At 40.3% G+C, this 16,729-nt stretch overlaps 1 protein-coding gene across 3 annotated transcripts in view; it reads left to right on the forward strand.

Moving 5' to 3' along the window:
• tdrd3 (tudor domain containing 3) overlaps positions 1 to 16,729 on the forward strand; it is a 98,504-nt gene that overhangs the window by 20,615 nt on the left and 61,160 nt on the right. For all 3 annotated transcript variants that reach the window (XR_010018676.1, XM_063053765.1, XM_063053766.1), the window contains exons 3-5: positions 1,962 to 2,027; positions 11,163 to 11,323; positions 16,361 to 16,502. Coding sequence is in view for 2 of the 3 variants with exons in the window: in XM_063053765.1 (XP_062909835.1) it covers positions 1,962 to 2,027; positions 11,163 to 11,323; positions 16,361 to 16,502 (369 nt within the window). In the remaining variant the exon portion in view is untranslated. The remainder of the gene's footprint in view (positions 1 to 1,961; positions 2,028 to 11,162; positions 11,324 to 16,360; positions 16,503 to 16,729) is intronic.

A 16,729-nucleotide genomic window follows, 5' to 3' on the forward strand; every position in this document is an offset into this window, starting at 1 on the left:
CCTCAGTATTGTCTCCAAAGCCAGTGTATATTTCTTCAAGTAAGGAGACCAGAACTGCATGCAGTACTCCAGGTGCATCTTCACTAGTACTCAGTCTGTTTGCAGGATAACGCTCCTCTCTTAAATTCAATCCCTCTAGCACTGAAAGCTAAAATTTCATTTGCTGCCTTGATGATGTGTTATACCTGCAAACCAACTTTTTGTGAATCATCCACAAGCACTCCTTAGTCCCTCTGCACAACAGCATGCTGTAATCTTTCACCATTTAAATTTTAATCTGATCTTCTGTTTTTCCCCTAAAGTCATTTCATTTCAAGAGGACGAGAGTATAAAGAAAGGATGTAACGCTGAGGCTTTATAAGGCACTGTTCAGACTGCACTTCGAGTACTGTGTTTTGTGCCTCTTATTTAAGAAAGGATGTGCTGGTATTGGAGAGGGTCCAGGGGAGGTTCATGAGAATGATCCCAGGAATGAAAAGTTTAAAGGTTCCTTGAAAACAAAGGTGAGGAGGAATTTCTTTGGGCAGAGTCTGGTGTACCTTTGGAAGCCAAGTCATTGGATATATTTAAGAGGACGTTGATGGATTCTTCATCAGTAAGTGTGTGAATGGTTATGGGCAGAATGTAGAATATGGATGGGAGGGATAATAAATCAGCTATGATGTGATGGTGGAATAGACTTAGTGGGCTGAATGGCCTTTTTCTCCTATGTCTTATGGTCTTATCGTGGGGGGATGGGGTATGCGAAAATGTGTGGAAAATGGCTATGTGGGTGAGTGCAACAGTGATGGAAACCCTTGTTCATTGAGCAAAGAGGATATCTCAGATGTTGAATGGAAAGCCTCATCCTGACAACAGATTACTGTCACAGTTAACTTGACTATTGCTTCTCCCACCATGTCACTTGTTAAAAAGCAATTCCCTTCTTTCACTTCCATTTCTGCCACATCTTCACACTTGCAAATATCTTAATATTTAAAAAAATCTGAAAACTTATCAGAAGATTGGAATACCTGCATTTAACAATCTTAATTAACTTCAGGAGCCTTTTTTGAAAACAGTGAATTTTGGTTAATTGGGACAAATCCGGACCGGTACATTTTGGCGCAATAAAGCGGCTGGCCCAATAGCCGAAGTTTCATGGAAATAGTTAAAAGGTAGAAGAAAGGAACTACTATTTAATTGAGTAAAAATGTATGTATTTAAATGAAATACAGAACAAAATAGAACACTACCAATACCTTTACAGTACTATAAAACTGTTAGTTCCTAGTAGTTATCAGTGGAGGAATTTGTTTTTTTTGGATTGGTAATGAACAAAATCTGTGCAGACACCTGTACAGATAATGGACTGCCTTCAAACAATGCTTTAGACAATTGCCTCAAGATATTCATTTTCATTGTAACATTTAAGATGATTGTCGATACTTTAGTAATTCCTAACTTATTAAGGTAGTGAAATGATTTCATTTTCATTCCTAGCCATTTCTGGTATACCCAAGCCTGAATGCTTGAAACTGCAGTGAGCAAAACAGTTCTGAATTGTCTTGCTGCTTATTTCTCACGAACTAGCTACATTTATTATGACTGCTTTTTGAACATAAACACACGCAACTGATAATAAAAAACTGACTGCTCTAAGCGCGGTGTAGTGTCTGACAGCTGCACAAGTGCACGTGACTGATACCAGTTGGAAACTGTTCAGAACAGACTTCTGTCTCAATTAAGCGGCATAGTGTCCCAAGTAATCGAAGGGAATCCTGACTATTTTTTCAATTTAGCTTTTGTTCTTTAAGATCTGTCCCAAATTAATGGCTGCCTAGATTAATGGATGGCCCAATTCACCAGAATCCACTGTACTTGTTAGAACATGTTTTGCTATATTATTCAGTGTTGCATACATTAAAAATATCAATCGTTTCTATGTAGTACTTTGAACTTCTTTTCACATTTGTCCTCAGAGTGATCTAAGAACGATTGGGAAAAAGTTTCTTCCAAATGAAATCAATAGCGGACGAATGGAACAGGTAGGATTTAGAGCAAAATATTTAATTAGTTGGTTTATCAGTGGTGCAGGTTGTCTCAACTTTATGGGAAACTCGAGTTATTTGTTGCAAAATGTTACCCTTTGTGAACTGTTACGTTAATATCTCTGAAGTGGTCACTCTGGTATCTTTTCCAACAAATGTCAAGATGTTTGGTTACTCCTGACTTTTCGGTAATTGATTACATGTCCTAATATTGAATGGGGTGTTGGTGGCTTAAATTGTTCATGTAAAAATAATGTAGCCTCCAGCACTTATATTGTACAAATTGACTGCAGATTATTGAAGAGTTAAGTAGACATAGTTCTGGATTAAAGAAAAAGAAAAGCTGGTATGTAGTTTGATGCCTACCATTTTAACCTTTGCATAATTCAGTGCTAAAGGTTTTCTTGGAATTTTGCAAGTTATGAATTTAATTGTTTTTTTATTGTTGCAAATAATCTCATGGTCTAATATAAGTTTTAATTGTTTCTGCCTTTGTGAAAACAAAAAGATATTTGTAAGCCAGTTATGTTTGGATGTTCAAGTATCAGAGCAAAACAAAAGCAAAACAATTTGACCTCTTGTGCTTCCTCTGCCATTCAGTAAGATAACTTTTTTTCTTTCATTTTCCTACATTTGCATGAGCAAAATTTTTATGATATAAAATGGAAAAAGGTGGATAATGTGAACTTGGGTGCCTTGGAAAACAAAGAGGAGATTAATATTGAGTAGTGTGGAAATGGCTGGGGCTTTGCGGCGGAGGACATGTCTAGCATGCCAAAGAGAGATGTTATGGTTGAGATGGGAGGTGGGGATCATTAAAAAGATGGTGATGGGCAAAATAGTGGTCAGATAGAAAGGGATAAGTAAGATAGAAAGTTGATTCCACTGTTAAGTAAGTCTAAAACTCGGGTGCATAGACTCATGATTCGGGGGAATAGATTTAGGACGGTGATGTGGAGAAACCTCTTCCCAGCATGTAGCAAATCTATGGAATTGTCTGTTCAGTGGGACAGGGGTTACCTCAGTTAAATATATTTAAGGTACACTTCGATAGATTTTTGTATAACCGGGTAATTAAGGGCTAGGTGCTGAGTCCATGGCCAGATCAGCCATGATGTTGTGAATGGTAGACCAGGCTTGCAGAGCCAGATGCCTTTCTCCTGTTTCTATTTCTTATGTTCTTATTAACCTTCTGTCCCTCGATTCCCAGAATGTCCAATGATCTACAGATCTCTAACTCGCTGCTCATTACACCAGCTGGTCTTTAGGGCAGCAATAAAAGTCCTCCATCTGTCTGTCCTGAGCCACTCAGATGTAAAAGGATTCTTCGTTGCTGTTTCTGTAACAATTTTGTTTGACCAGTCAGAGTTGTTGGCCCTGAGCGGAACCCCAGAACCTGGAGGACTGGTGACCACATAGACTGGCCACTACCCTTTGGCACTTTGTAGGGTCACCCATGCGAATCAGGTCAAAGCATAATGCCCTGAATTTAGCCAGCATAGCTGTCTGGGTCATTGAGGCACGCAAACCTCCAAACTATGACGGGGTTGTGGACCTCTTGGAGGGCTAACTTGATCAGGTTTGGTTATTGAGCTTCAACAGCCATCTTGAATCCAGGGAATTCCCTTACTCATTTTTCTGGGTGAAGATATTTGTTTTCACCTTTTTCTAGTGTAGGCATCCTGTTTTATTTGACACTGATCACTGGTTTTAGACAGCCAAGCTCAGAGAAATATCAGCTCTGTATCTTTTCAATGAAATCACCACCTTGACTCTGAATATGATTGCAGTTTGCTCTGTCTCTCCACGTTATGAACCCACCATGCCAGGAATCAGATGGGTAAACTTCTCTACACTCCTGCACTTACGAGTATCCTTTAGATAGGGAGACCAGTCCTATATACAGGATTATAGAGAGCTGCACGTAGTAGGAGCAATATATTTCTGTTACTCAAATATTTTCTCTGCTGAGGGCTCATTTAATTTCAGTGATTTGTTCAAAGGACACAAGTTCCTTTGAACACCAGTGTCTTTCAACCTCCTCTTTTCTTTCCTTTGGTGTTGAGGTGAGCAGCAACTTAATGACTGCTGAAAGTGCGAAGTGCTGTTGCAGAATCGACATCATATGAAGTTGTCACAAATGAGATTGGTTTACCCCTTAATGGGTTTCAGTTGGAATACAAACGTGTTATGCTTTTCTTGCTGTAAGCTTTTTTTAATTTAAAGTTTCTAGATCCATTTGTACTATGTGCACAGTGGTATGAGTACTAGCTCTATGTGATCTTTGAAGGTGAAAGTGAGCTGGTTAACTGATGTATGGAGAAATGTGGACAAACTGAGCTCATGGTGAAATTCTGCTCGCATCCATTTATCTGAATGCTCATTGCTTTTGCCAAGGTCTTTGCATTTAGTTTATCATGAATTGTGGCAGTTGTAGCATAACAGTGCAATTATTAAATCTTGTTAGTAAAACAAAAACTTATTTGATACTGCTTTTGTATTTGTGCATATATATTTGAGAGTAACTGAGTGCAATGAGTGCAGAGTTGGAAAAGAACTTAGGCTCCTGAGCTTTAGAGGCCTGGTTTGATGTGGTTTGCTTTTAATGAGCAATGTATATGAGCTTTGTTAATGTTTTGTCTCACCAGTTTTTTTTATCGAATGAAGCACTCTTCAAAACTTTTGTTTATTGGTTCCCATATTTTTTTTCCCTAGAAAATAGCAGTCATATTCAGTCTGACCACATTTGTAGAATTGGAAGGTAGAGTAAATTCGAGCAAATTTTTATTTAAAATCTATATCCCAATACTTCCCTATCAGTAGGGAAAGCAGTTTTTGAGTTCGAACCACCAGAGGGTGCTAAAGTATGCAGTTGGTGTGTGCACTGAACCAAGGTACTATCAACTATGAATATCCCATTTCAAAGTCTTACAGTGCACCAAAATGGTAGTACACAGGCTGGAATGTTTTGCACGTTTGGTATATTTTTGTTCGAATTGAAGCTTCATTCAGCTTATATTTGAAACAAAGCTATTCAGCATTAGACTCAATAATTCATTTGTAGATTACATCCTTCTCCCTTGTGGTCATGAATGTGGAGGAAAACAATGCAAAACCAAACTAGGCCACATGTTGTCATATTTAAAGCAAATCATGCACTGAGATTCAGGCAGGCAAGTGAGGCTTTCACTCTTGTGTACAAATTTTCAAAGAATGCTGTTGTGTATGTAAATGTAACTACACACAAGTAATTTGTAATATAGCATGGGAAACGTGTTCTTTGGCCCACCTCATCAATGATGACAAGCACCCATCTGTACTTGTCCTATTTACTGGCACTTGGTCCTTAGCATTATTTGAGAGTGTTCCAGCTGTCTCTGTGTGGTGTGTTCTCTTTGTGTTGAGACTGATTTTTTTTTTTGGTTTTGCTGGGACACATTCATAAGAGGAGTTTTTTTTAAGGCAGTCCATATTGCTGACAGAGCTCAGTGAAGTTTTGGGCATTGGGAGAACTTGGGAAAGCTGATGAGACTGGGAGCATTGTGGCGGTAGCACCTGGAGGGGAAAGGATAGTCTTGTGTTCTCATGTGGGGAAATTAGAGTGGGATAGATTGCATTTTCTGATGGACTGTTAAATGATGGTGGAAGCACAATTGTGAATGGTAGGGAGTGGGCATAACTGACATCTGTGAGGGGGGGAAACCTTAAATAGATGGAACTGCAGTAAGTTTGTATAATTGAAGTCAAACTGGCCAGCGTACCCATGTCAATGTAATAGGAAACAACATGTGGATTGAATTGTATTTGGTTGATTTTATTAAATATCGTTAATGGTTATTGCAGCATCCTGTTTAAAGAAATGAATTCCCAGTATTTACATTTTAAACTGATTTCGCTGTTTAACCACTGTAGTATTACTTGTGTTATTTTGTGTTTCTAGGAGTAAGAGTGAAATTCAATGGTAGAATATTGAATTCTGAATGGAATGCTTTCTTCCTCTATGCTGATTGATTGATTGGATATCACTTAATGCTAGTTAATTATTTGAACAGAATGTTCTGCATTAAACTTTGGTTGCATACTGCCTGTCGACATGCACTGTGTTTGAGAGTGAAAGCTGAAATATACATAAACAGGAGAAATTAGGAAGGGTGTAATTCCATACAATAATGTAATATGGGAAATTTTAGCATGAGATCCTGCCGATGCTGGAAATCTAGGGCAACACACAGAATGCCCAGACATAGGAGTTCACCCCATCTTCCTGCTGCCTTAACAGTGATAATTTCTGTTGTCCTCACCTATCACCACATGAGCCTCCACATCCAACGCATCATTCTGCACAACATCTGCCATCTTCAACAGGACTGTCCCACCAAACACATCTTTGCTCCCCCTTCCCCACACTCTGCTTTCCACAGGGATTGTTCCCTCTGTGATTCCCTTGTCCATCCGTTCCTCCCCACTAAGCTCCCTCCTGTCACTTATCCTTCTAACTGGCAGAAGTGCTACACCTGCCCATTCACCCCCTCCTTCACCTCCATTCAGGGCCCCTAACAGTCCTTCCAGATGAGTTAACACTTCACCAATCTGCTATGGTCGTCTAATGTATTCAGTGCTCCTGATGCAGCAGCTTGTGCTTTGATGAAGCCCAATGTAGATTGGGGGAGTGCTTTGTCGAGCACCTTGGCTCCGTCTGCAAAAACCTAAATTTCCCAGTGGCCAACCATTTCAATTCCTATCCCAATTCTGACATGTTGATCTGTGGCCTCATCTTCTGCCACAATGAGGCGACTGTCAGGTTTGAGAAGCAACACCTCATATTTCATCCGGGTAGATTCCAACCTGATAGCATGAGCATCAATGTCTCCAACTTCAGGTATTTCTTTCCCCTTCTCCATCCCTCCTTTTCATTTCGTTACTTTGGTCTCTTTTCACCCCCTATCACCTTCCCCTGGTGCCACTCCTCTGTCCCTTTCTGCCACGATCCACTCTCCTCTCTTATCGGATTCTTTCTCCAGCCTTTTGCTTTTTGCCTTTTGTACTTGTCTCCTTCCAGCTTCTTGCTTCATTCTGTCCACCAGCCCCCCCCCCCGCCCCCTGACCTGGCTTCGACCAACCAATCACCTAACTTGTCCTCCTTTTCCTCCCACCCTCCCCACCACCTTATTCTAGCATCTTCCCCCCTCCTTTCCAGTCCTTGTGAAGGGTCTCGGCCTAAAACATTGACTATTTATTCATCTTTGGAGATATTGCCTGACCTGCTGTGTTCCTCCACCATTTTGTGTGTGTTTATATAGAAATTAATTATTTTAAAGTTTTATATTAGGAAGCATTGTTTTAAGCACCTTTTTCTTAAAAAAATCCGAAACACAATTCCTCAATAGATAAAATTATGGATAAAATGAACAAGTTGAATTTTTCTATCAGCTGCAGCTATGGTTGAATCTGATCCATCGTATTGTCTGTTTAGCTTCATATTTATGTATTTTAGTACCTTTTTTCTATTATCTCCCTGCTTTTTAATGTTTCTTATTGTAATAGCAGGCAGCTTGTTCTTTTGTCTTCAGTTCAGTAAAGTAGGCTTCCATTAATGTATGGTTAAACGTGTATCCATTTTTTTTCCATTCTTCATTCCCTTTGGTTTTATAATGTCCTTTCTTTAATGCTTGCTATCTTTATGCTTTGAAATTCACAATTAAAAAGAACTTGATTTATCCCGACATCTTAGAATAAATGATTCTGTTCTGTATGCCAGCATAGGTTTTAACAGAGAATTTTAATCATTCAAATTGTAGAATATTTGTTTTTCACTGAAAAATATTGAATTTGCACATTGGCGATGCATAATTGTACATGGCTTAACTGTTACATTCTGTGAATTTGTGATTTTTAAAAGTTTTGGCAAGCAGATTGTTTATTTGGTAGACATGAATTATCTTTATGAAATGCAATTTTAATCATCAGTTGACAGAGTGGAGTTGAAAAGAAGGAACTGAAGAATTTCAAGAGTTAAAAATTAAGACATCTCCATCTCTTGTGCATGTATGCCAAACTCTGAAGAGTTAGCTCCAAATACTATGGATGCATTAGTTATTATCTTCCAGGATGCAGATTTTTAGGGCAGTCCAGCAGATTTGAAAGGTAGTGGATCTATTCTGATTTTTTAAAGTTCCTATGAATAGCCAGCAGAAGGATTTGTCACTGTAAAGAGTATGACAGTCTTTCTGTACTTTGTGTTGTGCAGCTTTCTCAGTTTGATTGACCATATTCAATACCTCTTGTCTGCCCACTGCTCAAGGGTAGACCCATGGACATTTCTGGTTTTTGCCAGAAACAACTTGTGAACTTTACAATGTGCTCATCAACGGAATGATCTATAAATCTGGATGGTCATGAGAAGGGTAGTAAGATCAGTATACCAGAAATAGAAGTAATACTGTTCAGCTGTTGTCTGTACTGGAGCTGTCTGAACAGAATGCTTTGGACAAATGGAGTGCCTCAGTCCTTGTTGGCTCTCAACACCCCTCCCTAACAGGATCAGTCCGTCCGAGTTGGCAGCCACATCGCAAGCCCTATCACGCTGAGCACTGGTGCACTCACAACTGCATTGCCAAATCTAGCTCAAGTTCGTTGATGATACAACAGTAGTTGGCTTCATTGGCAACAATGAGTTGGCATACTGAGAGCAGGTAGAGAGGCTTGTCAGATAATGTGAAAACAACAACCTGAGTCTCAACATGAACAAGACAAAAGGGATGATTTTGGACTTCAGGAAGGTGCAGGTTGGCCACTCTCTATTGTACATCAAGGACTCGGCCATGGAGAGAGTGAAGAGTACAAAGTTCTTTGGTGTGCACAGAACAGATGATCTAACCTGGACTCTCAGCACTTCAGTAGTCAAGAAGGCATAGTGGCATTTACACTTTCTGAGGAGATTAAGGCATGCAAGGCTCCCAAAAAGCTGAGTAGGTGGCTTTAAAATTTTTTTTCTACTCATCTTTTTTTCTCTAGTCCTGCTGAAGGGTCTCGACCCAAAATATCGACTGTACTCTTTTCCAAAGATGCTGTCTACCCTGCTGAGTTCCTCCAGCATTTTGAGTGTGTTGCAAGTTTCATCGGAAATTATCACTTGTTCTTCAGAATTAAAGGGAGTAGGGAGCAGGATCTACTTGTGCTTGAAGCAACCAAGTTGCTATTCCAGAAATCAATCTTGTGAATTTTGCTGCAGTTCTTTGAGCAAAAATATATTCTGTAGTTTTGGAGTTCAGACCTGTAGGCCAGAGGTCCCCAACCTTCTTTGCACTGCGGACTTGTTTACTATTGATGCGGACCGGCCAACCCGGCGGGGCGGTGGGGGTAGGGTTGCCAACGGATAAGAGTAGCAGTCAAATACGTTGCGTTACCCTGAGAAAGACTACCGTGACCATGAAACCTTGCGCGGGCACCTGTGTGCACATGCGTGTACGTGCCAATTTTTTTCCTACAAATTGTTTTTGGCGATTCTGTTCAGTGGGGGTGTTAATCACAACTGAAATATAGGGGATAAGTGGCTAATACACTCAATTTCATTTCTAAAAGGGTTTATCTAATGAATTTAATATTAAACACACAGCGCATATTTTCCTTGTATGAATATAGTGATAAGTCAATTATCAGGGGAGAACAAGGGAGCTTGAAGTAAGTGTTGAGCGAACTTCCAGTAGAAGTGGTAGAGGCAGGTTCAATATTATCATTTTAAAGAAGAATTGGATAGGTATGTGGACAGGAAAGGAATGGAGGGTTGTGGGCTGAGTGCAGGTTGGTGGGACTAGGTGAGAGTAAGCGTTCGGCACGGACTAGAAGGGCCGAGATGGCCTGTTTCCATTCTGTAATTGTTATATGGTTATATAAGTCACTTATAAATCAATAGCATCATAACATTTTAAGTAACGTTTGGATATTAAACACACAGCACATATTTTCCCCATATGAACATATAAAGTCATTGCAACACACCAATATTGCTGAATCAGTGGGGGCCCTGGGCTTGTTTCCCTGCAACAAGACGGTGCCGTCGAGGGGTGATGGGAGACAGCGATACTCGAAGGGGGTTCCTTATGTCCAGTCTATTCTGCAATTTAGTTTTTGTTGCATTCATTGCAGAAATATGTTGGAAATGGAAGCAATGTTTCAGTGCTTTCATGGCTATCTCAGGATATTTAGCCTTGACTTTCATCCAGAATGTCAGCAGAGATGTTATGTCAAACATACTTTTCAGCCCGCTGTCATTTGCAAGCTTGAAGAGTTGATCTTCCCGTGCTGACATGGATGACCTTGCATGCGTTCAAGCTCAACAGTGCGTGACAGGGAATGAGGAAAGGTGCGGCTGATTCCTATTGCTAAATTATATCGTTTCCTCGTGGCCCGGTAGCACATGCTTTGAGGCCCGGTGGTTGGGGACCGCTGCTGTAGGCAATATTCCACTAGACACCTCAGTAATTGGAGCAAGATACTTCTACTCACTGTTATCTACATTCTGCTTATTGTACCTGCTTAATGACTTTCAATATATTGTGAATGAGATATCTAGGCCTCTTTCAGTCTTTGGTTGTTTTGTTGGGTGGGGAGGAGCTACTAATTTTTTTCCATCCTCATGGGCAATCTTGCATTTTTCTGCATTACATCAAATCTGGCACATTCTTGCCTATTTCCTTAATTGGCCATGTTCCTATGAAACTTGTTTGCATCTTCAGAACAACCGACACTACTACACAACTTTGAATGATCAGTAATCTTGAGTATGTTTTACTCTTCTCTTTTCCAAATCATGGGTAGAAATTGTGAACTGGGGCCCTGACATCATTTCCTGTAACAACCAGCAGCGCTTCTCCAATTTCCATCACAATATTTTGTGCTTCAATTTTATTTAATTTTCCTCATGTATAACAATTTGTTAAAGGTTTTCTCTTTGTCTTATAAGAAATGTTTTGTATTTGATGTTTCTCTTGATCTTGAGTAAACGGTTCAAGTGTGTAATGTAGAATGTTTAAGCTGTTATTCAAGTTAGTATTTCTAGATTAGAAAGTAAAAAGCTTCTATGTTCAAATTTCTGTTCTCTAATTTTAATCCGAATTCTTTTATAACAATTAGCTTGAAGGCCCATGTGTCTTGCAAATCCAAAAGATCAGAAATATCTCTGCACCAAAAGATCACGAGGAGTCTCAAGCTGCACCAAGAATGTTGCGTGTGCAGTTGACAGATGGACACGTCAATTGCATAGGCATAGAGTTCAGTAATCTACCAAAAATAAGGTAAGTATTTTATATAATCATTATCTATTTATTGAGTTGAAAACTCCAGGGAATAGGCCATTCGTTCCTTATTATTGTCAAAGCTGACCTGCTTTTTAAGTTAGCAATTGACTGAATAAATAGCTGTTGTCAACAGGAATTCTGCAGATGCTGGAAATTCAAGCAACACACATAAAAGTTGCTGGTGAACGCAGCAGGCCAGGCAGCATCTCTAGGAAGAGTCTCGGCCTGAAACGTCAACTACACCTCTTTGTAGAGATGCTGCCTGGCCTGCTGCGTTCACCAGCAACTTTTAAATAGCTGTTGTCAGTTATTTTAAGCAAGTTATTTGAGGGCTTGAGCTAGGTATCTCTGTTTTGGTAAAAACTGGACGTTAGAGCTTCAGAGGGAATCTGCATGATTGGAATCTGGAACACAATCTGAAAGATGGTGGAGGCAGAGGCTCGCAATATTTAAGAATCCAGATAACTATGTGTTAAGGTATACAACGCTATGGATCAGATGCTGATAAGAATTAGTATAGAATGGTACTTGATGGCTGGTATGCATGTGGTGGGATGAAGAGCCTGTTTCTGTGCAATTTCTGCGAGGGTCCTGTTTGTTGACTTCAGCTCGGCGTTCAACACCATCGTCCCAGAAATCCTCCACTCCAAACTCACCCAGCTCACTGTCTTCCCCCGCCATCTGTCAGTGGATCACAAGCTTCCTGACTGACGGGGTGCAGCAAGTGAGGCTGGGGAGCATCACTTCTAGCACCTGGACAGTCAGTACCGGTGCCCCCCAGGGATGTGTGCTCTCCCTACTGCTCTTCTCCCTTTACACTAATGACCGTACCTCACAGGATCCATCTGTTAAACTCCTGAAGTTTGCAGACGACACAACTGTCATTGGCTTTATCCGAGACGGTGATGAGTCTGCATACAGACGGGTGGTGGAACGGCTGGCCCTCTGGTGTGGTCAGAACAACCTGGAGCTAAATACGCTCAAGACTGTGGAGATGACAGTGGACTTCAGGAGGAGCCCCTCAATACTCCCCCCACTCACTATACTCAACAGTATTGTGTCTGCTGTGGAGACCTTCAGGTTTCTGGGTGTCACAATCTCCCATGACCTGAAGTGGACACCCAACGCGGACACTCTTATCAAAAAGGCTCAACAGAGGTTGTATTTCCTACGTCAACTTAGGAAGTACACCCTGCCTCAGGAGCTGTTGATTCAGTTCTATTCAGGAATAATCCAGTCTGTTCTCTGTTCGTCCATCACTGTCTGGTTTGGATCAGCTGCCAAACAAGACAAGAGTAGACTCCAAAGAACTGTCAGGGCTGCGGAAAGGATTATTGGTGTGAAGCTGCACTTGATCCAGGACTTATATGCATCTCGAGTCAGGAAGCGAGCAAGCAGCATCATTGTAGACCCATCGCATCCTGGACATCACCTGTTCCAACTCCTTCCTTCTGGTAGGCGCTTTAGATCACTGTATGTCTCCACGGGAATGGTACCGGAGGATTGGAGAGAGGCAAATGTTGTCCCCTTGTTCAAAAAAGGTAGTAGGGATAGTCCGGGTAATTATTAGACCAGTGAGTCTTACGTCTGTGGTGGGAAAGCTGTTGGAAAAGATTCTTAGAGATAGGATCTATAGGCATTTAGAGAATCATGGTCTGATCAGGGACAGTCAGCATGGCTTTGTGAAGGGCAGATCGTGGCTAACAAACCTGATAGAGTTCTTTGAGGAGGTGACCAGGCATATAGATGAGGGAAGTGCAGTGGATGTGATCTATATGGATTTTAGTAAGGCATTTGACAAGGTTCCACACAGTAGGCTTATTCAGAAAGTTAGAAGGCATGGGATCCAGGGAAGTTTGGCCAGGTGGATTCAGAATTGGCTTGCCTGCAGAAGGCAGAGGGTGGTGGTGGAGGGAGTACATTCAGATTGGAGGATTGTGACTAGTGGTGTCCCAGAAGGATCTGTTCTGGGACCTCTACTTTTCGTGATTTTTATTAATGACCTGGATGTGGGGGTAGAATGGTGGGTTGGCAAGTTTGCAGACAACACAAAGGTTGGTGGTGTTGTAGATAGTGTAGAGGATTGTCAAAGATTGCAGAGAGACATTGATAGGATGCAGAAGTGGGCTGAGAAGTGGCAGATGGAGTTCAACCCGGAGAAGTGTGAGGTGGTACACTTTGGAAGGACAAACTCCAAGGCAGAGTGTAAAGTAAATGGCAGGATACTTGGTAGTGTGGAAGAGCAGAGGGATCTCGGGGTACATGTCCACAGATCCCTGAAAGTTGCCTCACAGGTGGATAGGGTAGTTAAGAAAGCTTATGGGATGTTAGCTTTCATAAGTCGAGGGATAGAGTTTAAGAGTCGCGATGTAATGATGCAGCTCTATAAAACTCTGGTTAGGCCACACTTGGAGTACTGTGTCCAGATCTGGTCACCTCACTATAGGAAGGATGTGGAAGCATTGGAAAGGGTACAGAGGAGATTTACCAGGATGCTGCCTGGTTTAGAAAGTATGCATTATGATCAGAGATTAAGGGAGCTAGGGCTTTACTCTTTGGAGAAAAGGAGGATGAGAGGAGACATGATAGAGGTATACAAGATAATAAGAGGAATAGATAGAGTGGACAGCCAGCGCCTCTTCCCCAGGGCACCACTGCTCAATACAAGAGGACATGGCTTTAAGGTAAGGGGTGGGAAGTTCAAGGGGGATATTAGAGGAAGGTTTTTTACTCAGAGAGTGGTTGGTGCGTGGAATGCACTGCCTGAGTCAGTGGTGGAGGCAGGTACACTAGTGAAGTTTAAGAGACTACCAGACAGGTATATGGAGGAATTTAAGGTGGGGGCTTATATGGGAGGCAGGGTTTGAGGGTTGGCACAACATTGTCGGCCGAAGGGCCTGTACTGTGCTGTACTATTCTATGTTCTATGCCAGGACAAATAGGTTCAAGAACAGCTTCTTTCCGCATGCTATCAGTCTTATGAACACTTGAATTTTAGTCTATTATAAACCAAGTCCACCTGTACATACACAGGTACACCTCATTGTATATAGTTCACGATTATTTGCACTATTGTTTTTGTTTTTGTTTTTGATTCTGTACAGCGAGAGCTCAGGGAAACCGGCATCAAATTCCCTGTATGTGTCCACATACTTGGCGATAATAAAGGATTCTGATTCTGATTCGGATTCTGGTTTGACTTTGATAGATTAGAGATGCCACTGCAGATTTGCAGAAGGCCATATACAAGTTAATTTTGGAGAGGCAATAAAATATTACTACTTAAGGATGATGGGGGCCATTGGATCCTGGGTGTCTATGGAGTAGTGGTTGCTTGTTTGCAGTGTACTGTTGCCATGCCAGTCTGCATAAATCTCAACACACAGCTGTACCACTGGCCAAGACTGTCCCTCGCATGCAGCCACTGTAATTTGCCTGGATTGCTCACTTCCCACTAGGCAATGTGGCAATAAGATTCCTTTGACTATCATTGATGTAGGAGCACCAGTGAAGAGCTGACCCCTTAGATTATTTGTGGTATAGCACACAGCCGCCGTAAGAGTGAAGGTTCATGTCATATTTGTGTAGGAATGCTGACAGTTCTGTGTCTCGATAACAAACCCTCTTAGCACTGATTACATTTGGGCTTTTTGTTTCTGTGAGCATAACCAAATAGTCGTAATGTTCAGGTTATGTACATTTAGCAGTATATTTGATAATCTGGGATAACTATTTAACTGTTTTCTTTAAAAAAAATGGAAAACATAAATGTCATGTAGAGGAGATTAAAGCAAGTTCAAAATACGTATAGAATCTTCTTTTCCACATGCACACTTTATTTGCTCTGGATTGAATAGATTTTTTGTCATCAAGACAGAAAATGCTAGTGATGTGCATTGGGTCAGGCAGCGACTCCAGAGGGGATGAAAAAGAGTTTGTTTCAAGCTAATGACTTTTGATCCAAATTCCTTTTCTTAACCATATGAAGAGCAGGAGAGAACTTGTCGCTCTTCCATTACGTGAGAACATGCACAGTAAGTTGGCACTGATAGTGATACTTAATTGTCAGAAGAAATATCTTGCTACATTCGTGTTCAGATTATTTTCATTGTCTCCGTGCAAATAATTAATGTAGTTACAATTTGAGTTTTATTTAATCCGTCTGATTGTCGGATTGTCACTGAATTGGAGTTGGAAGTATATTTTAAATATTAGTTAAATATTAAACCTGAGTCGAGAATGAGAGCTGTCAGAGGGTATTGCTGTAAATGTTTCGTGATTAAAACTTGACATTGAGGGTTATAAACTTGGATAATCTCCAAATTTGTAAGTGAAGTGTGCTATGGTAGCTCTGAATTATGAGACTACAAAATCAAATTTCAAAATGGTTTTGAGAACTTTAGATATAACTAGATTAAAAGTGTGTTAATCCCTGTACTTTGTGAGCTGCATTGGCTGGCTAGTTTATGGGTTAAGTTCTTTACAATTTTAATTGTTGGATCGCTGCTGCTGATATAAGTAGTTTCTAAGATTCTGAAGTGTTGAGAAAGCAGAGCATTGCATAATTGCTGTAAACTATCGGATATCATTGGTGATGGAGGTTGTACTGTGAAAATCCCCTTACTATTTGTTCTTTAACATACAACTTGGTTGTTTTAATTGGGATAGGTACATTTTCTTGAAATTTCGCTGAACACCTTTTAGGAAAAAAATTCATTTTATCTTGTTACTATTGTGATATTTTGTCAATATATATTTAAATTGAGTGCATTATAGTATGCTGGCATTGATTTTAAGTTTGTTTCTGTTACTCACTGGCACTGCATATATTGCAAGACTTTTAATTATATGCTTAAGATCACGTGCAAACTGGTAAAAATGGATGTAAGCACTTTTAATGATGACATAATGAAATGCACTTTCCTGCTATTAATATGTTAACATTACAGAGCCAATTATTGAAATGCTAGTTTAAAATTTAAAAACCAAATCTGATTTCTTGTCTAAATGTATTGCTAATTTGTTTCCTGGTAGCCTCAATACCCCACCTGGAACAAAAGTAAGACTATGTGGAACTATTAAAATGAGAAATGGATTTCTGTTGTTGCAAGACACCAATGTTCTTGTTCTTGGTGGTGATGTAGATCAGCTAATTGAAAAATGGAAGCTGCAAAGGGTAAAGTAACATTAATGTTTCTACTTTCTCAGTTTCTGTGCCAAAAAAAAGTTTAAAAATAGGACCAATAATTTGATGAAATTGTATGTTGTCAATGAAGGCTTAAGTTGTTCAGTCTTTTTCATTTTTTTTCTCTGAAGAATTTATCAATTGGTAAAATGAAAGTAGTGCATGCCAATAAAACTGTAGCTGTTGCACTTTTATTTAGAACAGTCACATTTTATTTG

This window comes from Mobula hypostoma, chromosome 7 (assembly GCF_963921235.1).
Source record: "Mobula hypostoma chromosome 7, sMobHyp1.1, whole genome shotgun sequence".
In the NCBI taxonomy this organism is placed as follows: Eukaryota; Metazoa; Chordata; class Chondrichthyes; order Myliobatiformes; family Myliobatidae; genus Mobula; species Mobula hypostoma.